Below are 14346 nucleotides of genomic sequence, written 5' to 3' on the forward strand. Positions count from 1 at the left end.
GCTGTCAGAGGGTAATAGTGATCTGACCTTGTTGATTGTTGGAGGGTAATAGTGATGTGACCTTGTTGGAGGGTACTAGTGATGTGACCTTGTTGGTTGTTGGAGGGTACTAGTGATGTTGCCTTGATTGTTGGAGGGTAATAGTGATGTGACCTTGATTGTTGGAGGGAAATAGTGATGTGACCTTGCTGGTTGTTGGAGGGTAATAGTGACAGTCCTGACCTTGTTGGTTGTTGGAGGGTAATAGTGATGTGACCTTGCTGGTTATTGGAGGGTAATAATGAAGTGACTTGGTTGACTGTTGGCGGGTAATAGTGATGTGACCTTGATTGTTGCAGGGTGATAGTGATGTGACCTTGTTCATTGTTGGATGGTAATAGTGATGTGACCTTGTTGGAGGGTAATAGTGATGTGACACTGTTAATTGTTGGGGGGAATAGTGATGTGACCTTGTTGATTCATGCTGGGTAAGAGTGATGTGACCTTGTTGGTTGTTGGAGGGTGATAGTGATATGACCTTGGTTGTGGGGAACCATTCAGTTTATGTCTATGTACATGTATCAGTGTTGAACCATTATGTCTATGTACATGTATCAGTGTTGAACAATTCAGTTTATGTCTGTGTGCATGTATCAGTGTTGAACCATTCTGTTTATGTCTACACTCTATGTACTTGTATCAGTGTCAAAGACTCAAACCATTCAGTTTGTCTGTGTACACACATCAGTGTTGAACCATTCAGTTTATGTCTATGTACACACATCAGTATTGAACCATGCGCTTCACATCTATGTCAGTATGTGCATATATTGGTGTTGAACAAATTAAGTGTGCATTGCATGTAAAAGTGTCAACCATTCTGAGTGTACCACATGTAAAAGTGTCAACCATTCAGTGTGTATTTCACGTAAAAGTGTCAACCATTCAGTGTGTATTGCATGTAAAATAGTCAACCATCCAGTGTGAATTGCATGTATTGGTGTTGAATCATTCAGTGTGCATTGTATGCAAGTGTCAACTATTCAGTATGTATTGCATGTAAAAGTGTCAACCATTCAGTGTGCATTGTTTGTCAACGTGTCAACTATTCAGTATGTATTGCATGTAAAAGTGTCAACCATTCAGTGTGCATTGTTTGTCAACGTGTCAACTATTCAGTATGTATTGCATGTAAAAGTGTCAACCATTCAGTGTGTATTGCATGTAAAAGTGTCAACCATTCAGTGTGTATTGCATGTAAAAGTGTCAACCATTCAGTGTGCATTGTATGTAAAAGTGTCAACTATTCAGTATGTATTGCATGTAAAAGTGTCAACCATTCAGTGTGCATTGTATGTAAAAGTCAACTATTCAGTATGTATTGCATGTAAAAGTGTCAACCATTCAGTGTGTATTGCATGTAAAAGTGTCAACCATTCAGTGTGCATTGTATGTAAAAGTGTCAACTATTGAGTATGTATTACATGTAAAAGTGTTGACCATTCAGTATCCATTGTATGTAAAAGTGTCAACTATTCAGTGTGCATTGTATGTAAAAGTGTCAACCATTCAGTATGTATTGCCTGTAAAAGTGTCAACAATTCAGTATGTATTGCATGTAAAAGTGTCAACCATTCAGTGTGTATTGTGTGTAAAAATGTCAACCATTCAGTGTATACTGCATGTAAAAGTATTAACCACTCAGTGTGTATTGCATGTAAAAGTGTCAACTATTCCACATGACTGTACACTAACAACACATCTCATTCCAATGACATCAAACACAAAAACTCTCAGAAAAAGCCTCCTCACACCATACTTTTGTTGTTTTTCTATATATAATCGAGAACTCAAACAAACAACTGACAAAAACCATTCAATCAACCCTTCCATTCTCTCTACAATACCATTTATTGATGAACACTATAAGCTCTGTCATGTGACACAAGGTAATCACGTCCTCAACATGTAAAAATATTTGTATTAAAACCTGTATTTTTGTTTTTCATTTCTGTTGTGTGTTCTCTCTTTCAATGACCTGTGGGGGGGTAGTGGGGGAGGGTCCTTTTCCACATTATTTGTACACATCCTCTTACCCCAGTCAACATAATTATGCTGTCAATATGTAAACCTGCCAAAGACACCATACACTCTTTTTCTTTGGCCCATGTGCATACTTCATGAGGAAACAGTATATACTTGTGTGTGTGTGTGTGTGTGTGTGTGTGTGTGTGTGTGTGTAAAGTGAATGAGAAAAAGACATAAATAAGTGCAGAAAGGCTTGTTCTCCATCAAGGTCACCACCTGAAGTGGGCATATGCTCTGTTGGCTTCACACAGTCGGTGTAACTCCTGCTTCTTCCGGATGCTTTTCCCCTGTGAACACAAGACATCACACTGGATGAACAATGAATGCTGCACACAACACAACACACTGGATGAACAATGAATGCTGCACAAACGACACACCACACTGGATGAACAATGAATGCTGCACACACCACACCACACTGGATAAGCAATGAATACTGCACACACACCACACCACACTGGATGAACAATGAATGCTGCACACAACACACCACACTGGATGAGCAATGAATACTGCACACACACCACACCACACTGGATGAACAATGAATGCTGCACACACAACACTGGATGAACAATGAATGCTGCACATAACACAACACACTGGATGAACAATGAATGCTGCACACAACACAACATACTGGATGAACAATGAATGTTACACACACATCACACTGGATGAACAATGAATGCTGCACACACACCACATTGGATGAACAATGAATGCTGCACACAACACACACCACACTGGATGAACAATGAATGCTGCACACACAACACACCACACTGGATGAACGATGAATGCTGCACATAACACACTGGATGAACAATGAATGCTGCACACTCACCACACCACACTGGATGAACAATGAATGCTGCACACACAACACAACACTGGAAGAACAATGAATGCTGCACACAACAACACACTACACACAACAAATGCTGATGCAAAAAGAAAAAAAACACCCCCCCCCCAAAAAAAAAATAGCAACAACAAAAAATATGAACACCAAAAAGACAACAAAAAAAACAACAACCATATCAACAAACATATAAAAAAAACAAAAAAAAAACAACAAAAAAAACACAAAAAACCCCCAAAACAAAAAACAAAACAAAACAAAAAACAAACCCAAACATCAGACTGTAGATGAAAAATGTTTGAAGTAACACATCAATCCTGCACATCCCATCCATACCTCACTGAGCAACTGCATGTGATGTGTGTGTGTGTGTGTGTGTGTGTGTGTGTGTGTGTGTGTGTGTGTACATATGTAAAATAAATTGTAATTATGTATGAAATTTCTTACTCAAGTATATTTCATAATGAAAAGAAAACCAAATGTGAAAACACACATACACACACACACACACACGCTCTGTCTCACAGTGAGTCAGACAGCAAAGCACTGAAGTTGAAACAGAGAGACTGACAGACAGACAGATGGACATACACTACCTGATTGCTGTAGGCGTCGAGGAGTTCCCAGGCCAGCTTGGTGTGCATGGGGATTTTGCGTTCCTTGTCTCTGCAGCTCTCCACCAGCCACTTGGACGCCTTGAACATCTGGTACTGGGCAGAGCATGGCACTGGTACCTGTTCAGTCATCAATACACCTGTATAAGTGCCTAGACAGTCATCATTACACCTGTATAGGAACCTGGACAGTCATCACTGCATCTGTATAGGTACCTGGACAGTCATCATTACACCTGTACCAGCACCTAGACAGTCGTCATTACATCTGTACAGGTACCTAGACAGTCATCATTACACCTGAAAAGGTACCTGGACAGTCATTATTACATCTATATAGATACGTGGCCAGTCATCCCCACATCTATACGGGTACCTGGACAGTCATTATTACATCTGTATAGGTACCTGGACAGTCATTATTACATCTGTATAGGTACCTGGACAGTCATCACCGCATAATGCTTTAACAGCTGGTACTGGACAGAGAGCAGGGCAATCACCACACTGTCAACTGTCATCTCACCTGCGCAGGTACCTCACCACTCTGTGAAAACTGTCATCTCAACTGTACAGGTACCTACACAGTCATCACTACACTATGACAATCGTCATCTTATCTGTACAGGTCCCTGAACAGTCATCACCACACTGCTGACAACTGTCATCTCACCTGTACAGGTACCTGAACAGTCATCACCACACTGACAATTGTCATTTCACCTGTACAGGTACCTGAACAGTCATCACCACACTGCTGACAACTGTCATCTCACCTGTACAGGTACCTGAACAGTCATCACCACACTGTGACAACTATCATCTCACCTGTACAGGTACCTGGACAGTCATCACCACACTGTGACAACTGTTATCTCACCTGTACAGGTCCCTGGACAGTCATCACCACACTGTGACAACTATCATCTCACCTGTACAGGTACCTGAACAGTCATCACCACACTGTGACAACTGTCATCTCACCTGTACAGGTACCTGAACAGTCATCACCACACTGTGACAACTGTTATCTCACCTGTACAGGTCCCTGGACAGTCATCACCACACTGTGACAACTATCATCTCACCTGTACAGGTACCTGAACAGTCATCACCACACTGTGACAACTGTCATCTCACCTGTACAGGTACCTGAACAGTCATCACCACACTGTGACAACTGTCATCTCATCTGTACAGGTACTAATCATCAGGATAGATACCTGGTATGTGACAGTGTAGAGAATTATCACCCTAATCATCAGGATAGGTACCTGGTATGTGACAGTCTAGAGAATTATCCTGATCATCAGGATAAATACCTGCTTGGTGATGCCCCTATGACTGATCAATCGTAAGCACAGTACCTGGTATGTGACAGTTAAGAGAATTATAATCCTAATCATCAGCATAGATACCTGCAAGGTAACACTTTGGAAAATGATGATCCCCATCATCAGGAAAGCTACCTGGCAGGTGATGACCCAATCACTAATCAATCATCAGCACAGATACCTGGTAGGTTACGCCGCCCTTGACAATCTTGGTGGTGATGAGGACAGGCTTGCAGTTGTCCAGGGCCTGATGGAAGATGGTCAGCGGGTTGCACTCAATGGCTGCCTTCTCCTCGGGGCTCGCTGCCTTGTTGTACTTCTCAACCTGGATGTGCTTCATGTTCTCAAATGTCTGCACAGGTAATACACACCTGATTTCAAATGTCTGCACAGGTAAAACACACTTGTTCTCAAACGTCTGCACAGGTAATACACACCTGATTTCAAATGTCTGCACAGGTAAAACACACTTGTTCTCAAACGTCTGCATAGGTAATACACACCTGACTTCAAATGTCTGTGTTACCCGAGGAATGGCTGGGAATAAACACAACCACCTCGTCAGAAGTCTCAATGCAAACTGACGAGTCTGTCTCATGGTCTCATGTGTACAGTTTTCCTGAATTTCTATCACACTGCATTTAACGTACTCTCTCAGCATACTTCCCGTGCAATGTCCAGCCATAGCAGAGTTCATGTCACTACATCTGCACAGGTAAAACACACTTGTTCTCAAACGTCTGCAAGGGTAATACACACCTGATTTCAATTGTCTGCACAGGTAAAACACACATGTTATCAAACATCTGCAAAGGTGATACACACCTGACTTCAAATGTCTGCAAAGGTAAAACACATTTTATATCAAACGCCTGTACAGGTAAAACATATTTGTTCTAAAACATCTGCACAGGTAAAACACATCTGTTCTCAAACATACGCACAGGTAAAACACACACTTGTAATGTCTGCACAGGTAAAACACATACATGTAACACCAGATGTTCTTCATATTATCTAATGTCTGCAAGTAACACACTTGTAACATAGTGCACAGGTAAAACATATACTGTAATACCTGGATGTTCTTCATATTCTTTAACTCTTTCATTCCTGCAGCAGTTTTCCAGTTTACAGAATTCTCACCCTTCATTCGTGGGGCCCAGAAAACTGTGCAGCAGAGGATTCTCCCTTTCCTTCCTACGGCACGGAAAATTGGTTCTTGCAGTGAGTGCTTTGAATTTTGCGTGAGTCGCGTCATCAGCATGTGTCATATATCCTTGACTGGGTATCTTGCATTGCAGTGTTTGTGAGTCGAATAGATGCTGGACACCCCACTCCTCCTCCTAAGGTTGTGGGAAAGTGGCCGCCACTACATTTTTGCCGATGTGCTGTGTAGCAACATGTACACAGAAAATAGATTGTGAAGAAAATTCAGATTCTGACCAGTTTTCTGATGATGAGTTTTACAACGCTTAGTTTAACAGATGATGATTTCAATCTGTTACTACTGAATGAAGAGGAGAGAGTGCAATTAGCTGCTGCTATAGAAGCACTGATAGTGGTTGATGAAAGTTCAAAAAGTGCATGTGTGAACATTGTGGATATCTGTGCAGTGACTAGTGTGACTGCTTCAAGGAATATCACACATGTCACCTTTGTGTGACATATGGCGTGATGACTGTGACACGAACATGTGCCTATAGAGAAAGTTTCGGTTGTGAATAGTTTATGTTCAAGAAATGTGTAAATAATGTTCTGACTATGGCCCAGTGACTGCTTGTGTAGTGAAAGGCATACATATTCTTTGAGGCAAACTTCAAATATGTTGTAAGGACAATAGCATTGACAACTGTTACAATTTTTCATGGATGTGACCTGTAGTGTGGCACTGAGATGCATGTGAGGCACTTCTCCATGAGTACCTGCATGAAGTGCATACTCTGCAAGCAAAACACTGTCCTGCATGTGGTACATACTTCCATGCATTGCAGTTAACCTCTAACTCACATGATTTACACCTGAGTGTCACCAGAGATGTCACTTTATATTGTCAACAGGGTCACAAACAACTTCTCAAATCAATTCTGTACACAACAGCATATGACAATCTTAGTGTATTGTAGGAGTTCCTGGCTGTGTAGAACATGCGACAATGATTTGGGATGCAATCCAAAGAGCAAAAGGCAGAGAAAAAGAACCTTGATGTGGTATGGCTGGATCTGGCAAATGCGTACGGGTCAGTTCCTCATGAGATGAAACAACTGGGCCTCAAGATGCACCTTGTACCAATGAACATCAGGGAAATGCTGAAGAAGTACTTCCATGGCTTCTCAATGCGGTTCACCACCAAGGAATACACAACAAATTGGATCAATCTGGAAGTGGGCATAGCCATGGGCTGTGCAATTTCTCCAATCCTATTTGTGCTGGCAATGGAAGTGATCTTGAAGGCCTCAATGAAGGGAATGGATCGAGCTGACCTCGGTAACAGATACCACATAACTCCTTTGAAAGCCTTCATGGATGACACAAGTCCCTTCAATAAAAGAGGATGACGCCCGTGAAATATTAAAGTGGCTGAACGAGCCAGTTGCCTCAGCCAGGATGAACTTCAAACCAAAGAAATCACGGAGCCTCTCACTGCGTAAAGGAAAGGTAGCTGAAACGGTCACGTTCACTGTAGCCAACCAAGCCATTCCAACAGTGTCAGATGAACCAGTCAAGAGCCCTAGAAGATAGTATGATGAGTCTGTGAAAGACACAAAAAGAGAAAAGGAAACCAAGCAGACAGCAGAAGAAGGCCTGCATATCACAGACCAGTGTGGCCTTCCTGGCAAATACAAAGTGTGGTACCTACAGTTAATGCTAATACCAAAGCTCCTGTGGCCTCTCCTGATGTATGATATCAGCTGTAGCACAATCGAGTCAATTAAGGCAAAGATCAACAAGTACACACGCAAATGGCTTGGTGTCCCACCTGGTCTCACTGACGTGGCACTCTACTGTCACCAAGCAAAGCTGAGGCTACCTCTGAAGTCCCTTGTCGAAGAATACAAGGTAGGGAAGGCAAGACTTCTTAGCATGCTCGAAGACTCAGGTGACGGTACTGTGAGATCCAACAAACTCAAACTGAAGACTGGCAGAAAATGGGAAGTCAGGGAGGCAGTCATTGCAGCAAAAGAAAGTCTGAAGTTGAAGGAAATAATAGGACACACCCCAAACCAATAGACAAGGCCTGGGATCGATAAAGATGGAATGGTGGGACAAGGCAAGGGGGAAAGCAAAAAGAGACATGATAATGTAGGAGATCAAGAAGGAAGAGGATGATAAAAGAGTCCAGAAGGCAGTCCAGCAAGGCCAGCAGGGGCAGTGGACAACATGGGAAAATGCACTGGGCAGATGTGGGGGAAGGGAGAGGCAGGGTGTAGATGGTGAGGACTGGGGAGATATGTGGGGAGAGGCATGGTGTAAATGGTGAGAACTGGGGAGTGGCGGAGGGAGAGGCAGGGTGTAAATGGTGAGGGGAGATATGTGGGGAGAGGCATGGTGTAAATGGTGAGAACTGGGGAGTGGCGGAGGGAGAGGCAGGGTGTAAATGGTGAGGACTGGGGAGTGGCGGAGGGAGAGGCAGGGTGTAAATGGTGAGGACTGGGGAGATGTGGAGGAAGGGAGAGGCAGGGTGTAAATGGTGAGGACTAGGGAGATGTGGAGGGAGAGGCATGGTGTAAATGGTGAGGACTGGGGAGATGGAGTGGCTGGGTGTAAATGGTGAGGACTAGGGAGATGTGTAGGAAGGGAGAGGCAGGGTGTAAATGGTGAGGACTGGGGAGATGTGTAGGAAGGGAGAGGAAGGGTGTAAATGGTAAGGACTAGGGAGATGTGGAAGGGAGAGGCATGGTGTAAATGGTGAGGACTGGGGAGATGTGTAGGAAGGGAGAGGAAGGGTGTAAATGGTAAGGACTAGGGAGATGTGGAAGGGAGAGGCATGGTGTAAATGGTGAGGACTGGGGAGATGTGTTGGAGTGGCTGGGTGTAAATGATGAAGACTGGGGAGATGTGGAGGAAGGGAGAGGCAGGGTGTAAATGGTGAGGACTGAGGAGATGTGGAGGGAGAGGCAGGGTGTAAATGGTGAGGACTAGGGAGATGTGGAGGAAGGGAGAGGCAGGGTGTAAATGGTGAGGACTGGGGAGATGTGGAGGAAGGGAGAGGCAGGGTGTAAATGGTGAGGACTGAGGAGATGTGGAGGGAGAGGCAGGGTGTAAATGGTGAGGACTGGGGAGATGTGGAGGAAGGGAGAGGCAGGGTGTAAATGGTGAGGACTAGGGAGATGTGGAGGGAGAGGCAGGGTGTAAATGGTGAGGACTGGGGAGATGTGTGGGGAGAGGCAAGGTGTAAGTGGTATCAAGGTCTGGCACAGCCCAGCATTAGTTGTGCCAGAGATTAGCTAGATATCAATGATACAGCAAGTGCCATGGAAGTAAGCATGATCTCTCTCATGATATTTGTTCTTGAATGCATGCATGCACAAATATGTTGTACTCACTTCTACTAAAATCACTATTTTGGAGAGACGTTAAACAAAAGAATGCAACACAAACACACACACACCACCTGCTTATTCACTTCCTTTTCACATTTCCATTCATCTAATATGTCATAACTATTATCATTTATACCATAGTGAAGAGATGCTAAATTGAAGACAAAACACACATACACACATGCACACACACACACACACACAAAAACAACAAAAAACCACACACACACAAATGCTTTCTCACTCAAGTATAACCAAATCAGTACCACTAATCCCTCCCCTCCACACACACCAATAACAACACAATAATGTAAACCTGCAGAAAGTTCTTTTGTATTTCATTTGTTTCTCTTTTCAAACAGAAATCCACACAAAAACTTACTCGTTCTAAAATTTCTCTGGCAAGACGTTTGTTTCCACTTTTCATGATGCGGTTGATAAATTTCCTGCAACAAAAATAAAAATTACACAATGTTTAAAACTTAAAGTGAAAAGGATGAGGAATTTAGCACTGGAGTAGGAGAGAAGGAGAAAGGCAGACAAAATGAAAGAGAGAGAGAGAGAGAGGAACCAAACAAAATTTTGGTTTCATATAATACATGAGCAACACTGATGATTTTTTATGTAAGACGTAAGCACCATTGATGGTAATCCAATATAAGTCATGAGCACCATTGATGATAACCGTGAATATATGTGTTCCTATCATTGTGGTTGTGTTCATAAGAAACATTAATAATGTTTATTATTTTGGGATAAATCAAATCAAATCGAGTTAAAGTCAAATGTGTTATTGTAACGGCAGGTTGGATGAGTGGGATGATAGGCTGGGTGCGACCAGCATCTTTCAGAAGTCAGAACTGACACTGCCATTCTTGGGTTGTTTTTTTTCCATTGTGCCTGTTTGGACGGTTCCACTTTGCTGGTTGCAGCTGTGGGCTGGAGGGAGGTCTGCATGGTGCGGGACTGGCAATGTGTTCTGCGGCGGCGGTGACAACAGCATCGATGACAATGATGACAACAGCGTCAGCTGAAGTACTTGGTCGCTGTGTTCAGTAAAGTGCTATCCCCCAACTTACTATCTCCATTATCGCATTCATTCCTGACCACTGGTGTATTTTGGACTGCAGCGGCAGAGACTGAGCACAGCAGACTATATTTTTGTGTGTTTGTAAACATGTGAGAGGGGTAGTTGTGTCAGTATTGTTTTGTTGTTGAATTTCGTGTTTGTAAATTTATACCAAATATTATTTTTGTTTGTTTGTTTATTTGTTTTTGAATAAATGTTATAATTTCAAGTGGAATCTGGTTGTTCCGACTGGTGCAGAGGGCTGACAGATTCGTCGTTGAATTTTTGTCATCGCTCGTCCATCTGTCTGTCATTCTGTCAGCCGTAGCGTGACATATGTTGATCATTTGTATTTATATTGTTGACAAATCTACTGTGATGTTGATTGTGCAACGCCATTCCATCCCTCATCCCCAACTATTTCCCACCATGTTCGTGTGAGTGTTTTAATTTAATGATGGAGAGACTGTCTTCACATTTAAAAGTTGCTATCTCTTAAAATATTTTCTCTAATTTCTGTACTGTTTCACACAATAAAGTGACTGACTGATTGATTGATTGATTGATATATGACATGATCCCCACTGATAACTGACAAACAGTTTTGCACCATTGATGATAATCAATGCAAGACATAAGCACCATTAATAATATATATATATATATATATATATATATATATATATATATAAACAACTGATAAATATATTTATAAGCACCACTGATACAAAATGGTATAAGACACGAGCAGAATTGATGACAATTTGGTGATAACTGGAAGTAAGATATAAGCACTATCCAATGATACTTTACCAAATGATAATGAAGACATAAGCACCATTTATTAAAGATTGATGTGACATGAGTATCACTGATGATAATTGTTATAATGTTATTGGATGGAAGATATGAGCATTATCAAATGATACTTTACCAAATGATAATGAAGACATAAGCACCATTTATTAAAGATTGATGTGACATGAGTATCACTGATGATAATTGTTATAATGTTATTGGATGGAAGATATGAGCATTATCAAATGATATTTTACCAAATAATAACATTGATCCTTGAGCTCTTGTCCTTACCACATCAACATAAATTGAAACATGTGATGAAGAAATATCATGTATTTCTTCAAACAAAAACATCATCATCAAAACTAAGACATGCAGTAAGATCCCCCATGATCTGAATTCATCACTGTGGAAACAGCACATGAAATGTCAACGAAGTGCACAAATTATCACTGTGAAAACAACACATGGGATATCTGTCTCACTGCACAAATCATCACTGTGAAAACAGCACAGAGTATCAACTCACTGCACAAATCATCACTGTGAAACAACACATGAAATATCAACTCACTGCACAAATCATCACTGTGAAAACAGCACATGGAGTATCAACTCACTGCACAACGGGGTCATAGAAGACAGACTGTACTTGTTCTGTCCTAGCAGCTTTGATTGACCGGAACCTTCGCAGGTCCCTCTCCTCAATGGGTTTCTTCAGTTCCTCTCTGTCCACTGTTGGTTCTAGAAAGTAGGGGTTGTACTGACTCATGGCCCTGATGGGGCTGGTCCTGAAAGCACAACAACACATGTGTACAATCATTACAATGTGTGCACCATTTACATACACTGTTCCTGAAAGGACAACACATGTATACAATGTGTGCACCACTTACATACACTGGTCCTTAAAGCACAACACATGTATACAATCATTACAATGTGTGCACCATTTGCAAGAATGGTCAGATACATGGAACCTCTGTTTTAACGTATCAAAATGAAAGGTCATGCACACTGGCAAACAAAACCCTAGTTATGACTACACTATGAATATTGATAATTACATTCAAACCATAAATGTGTGTAAAGAAGAAAAAGATCTAGGAGTGACATTTGATGACAAACTTTCCTTTAGTTTGGGCCTTAAATTTAGAGAGTTATAAATAAAACTAACCAAATAATTGGAATTACAAAGATAATTACTTTTAAAGATAAGGTTACCCTTTTGAAATTATGCAAGGCTTTTATTAGACCTGATTTGGTAAATGGTAATGTTGTGTGGTATCCTACATGGAAATATCAACCAACAGCTATTGAAAATGTTCAAAGGAGAGCTACTAAAAATACTGAAGGAATGCCAGAATATGACACATGGAGAAAGATTAAACTATTTGAAGTATTTTAATCTGCACCCTCTGATTCTGAAGGGACGGCAGATTAGGGGAGATTTGATACAGACTTACAAAATTATTAACAACATTGACAACTACTACTTAACACACAGAATTATGCTCTTATTGAACATCATACAGAAAACTGAAAGTGGAATGGGAAGCCCAGAGTGGCATGAGGCAATGCGTAACTTTCAGATTAAAAAACTTACATGGTCATACTGCCTGGGACATGTAGGTGTTAAGAGAATTGAGCGAGTTGAGAGACTAGCTGGTAATGCAACAATGAGCGGCCTACATTTAGGAAAATTGGAAATCTTCAGAAAAGTAAAGAACAGGCACAAGGCCATCACACCATCGATTGCCTCAAAGAAATTAAACTAAAGGTAGAGAGAGGGAGCAGCCGTAAGTCTAGCTTGAAATGTAGACCATGATGCTTTGCAAATCAAATGGATATTGGCATCATTTCCAAACCAACATTGCGTAAATTTCTTCAAAATGGAACAGAGTCTCTGTGGGCTTTTCCAAATACAACAGACTGAGCAACACACAAGACGCCATATTCCTGGCATCAGAGATTTTTTCCCATCCCTCTTGCAGCCAGTCAGTGGCAGCCTGTGTGTGTGCGCGCTCACTTGTGACCGTCTGTGTGTTTGTGTGCGTGTGCAAGTGTGTAAATGTACACACATGTCAGGAGAGCTCTGTGATTGTCTATGTATATAGAGGTGTGTGTGTGTGTGTGTGTGTGTGTGTGTGTGTAGAGGATAAGGTGTGTGTGTATGCCTGTCTGTATTGTGGGAAAAACAGAATATTGGAATATGCAGGGGTGCATATACTTTTGTATGTGTGTGTGTGTGCGGTGGCGGGGGGTGCATGCAGTGTGTGTGTGTGTGTGTGTGTGTGTGATCTCATGTATGTTTATCATATCTGATATCTTATTCTTATTCTTAAACTGCATGTTTGTTGCATATCTGTTATGCATGTGTGTGTGTGTGTTACATTTATTTACTTATAAGTTTATTTATTATCATTACTGTCTTTTTGTTTTATTTTCTATTATTACCATTACCATTATTATAATTATTAATATTATTATTACTCTCATTTATCATTACTTTTTTTTCTCAAGGCATCTGCTTGGCAGATGTGGTGTAGCGTATATGGTTTTGTCCGAACGCAGTGACGCCTCCTTGAGCTACTGAAACTGAAACTGACTAAGCACGTTGGGTTATGCTGCTGGTCAGGCAGCTGTTTAGCTGATGTGGAGTAGCGTGTATGGATTTGTCCGAACGCAGTGACGCCTCCTTGAGCTACTGATACTGATACTCAATTATTGTTCATACAAAACAAAACACACACACACACACACACACACACACATCTACTTGTGATCAAGATGTAGAACTGAAGGTCAGCATACACGATACATCATAACTGTACCATACATTTATTTGACGTATTCCAGAATAAGCATACGGTCTATAAAGAATAATAACGCTCGAATCACACTTCAGTTTCCAATACGTACAGTGATGGACTGGTCAGCAACTTGAGGCCGTTAAAATTTGTAAGAAGAGTCAGCCACGATCTGCACGGCGTCGCCATGATGGAAGTCTCTGTTGTTGGAAAACCACAAACTGTAGTTGATAATTCAA

General features: G+C 41.5%; 1 protein-coding gene across 1 annotated transcript; it reads right to left on the reverse strand.

Annotated features, from left to right (window-relative positions):
* Positions 1 to 1804: 1804 nt before the first annotated feature.
* On the reverse strand, positions 1805 to 14307 carry LOC143291691 (small ribosomal subunit protein uS7m-like). The gene is made up of 6 exons (XM_076601716.1): positions 14220 to 14307; positions 11918 to 12088; positions 9810 to 9873; positions 5065 to 5235; positions 3532 to 3669; positions 1805 to 2354 (listed from the first exon to the last, which is right to left on the reverse strand). Exons 1-6 carry the CDS (start codon positions 14294 to 14296, stop codon positions 2277 to 2279), a joined length of 699 nt encoding a protein of 232 aa, XP_076457831.1. The 5' UTR covers positions 14297 to 14307; the 3' UTR covers positions 1805 to 2276.
* Positions 14308 to 14346: the final 39 nt, after the last annotated feature.

This window comes from Babylonia areolata, chromosome 1 (genome assembly GCF_041734735.1).
Source record: "Babylonia areolata isolate BAREFJ2019XMU chromosome 1, ASM4173473v1, whole genome shotgun sequence".
Classification (NCBI taxonomy): domain Eukaryota; kingdom Metazoa; phylum Mollusca; class Gastropoda; order Neogastropoda; family Buccinidae; genus Babylonia; species Babylonia areolata.

What these genes read in the sequence shown, in the direction of transcription:
- LOC143291691 (XM_076601716.1), bottom strand. Translation starts at nt 14,296, where the DNA reads ATGGCGACGCCGTGCAGATCGTGGCTGACTCTTCTTACAAATTTTAAC. An exon ending in CCAGAGAAATTTTAGAACGA is followed by an intron (nt 5,236 to 9,809) that starts GTAAGTTTTTGT and finishes TTACCTGTGCAG; the next exon opens with ACATTTGAGAACATGAAGCA. An exon ending in AGGGCGGCGTAACCTACCAG is followed by an intron (nt 3,670 to 5,064) that starts GTATCTGTGCTG and finishes ATGACTGAACAG; the next exon opens with GTACCAGTGCCATGCTCTGC.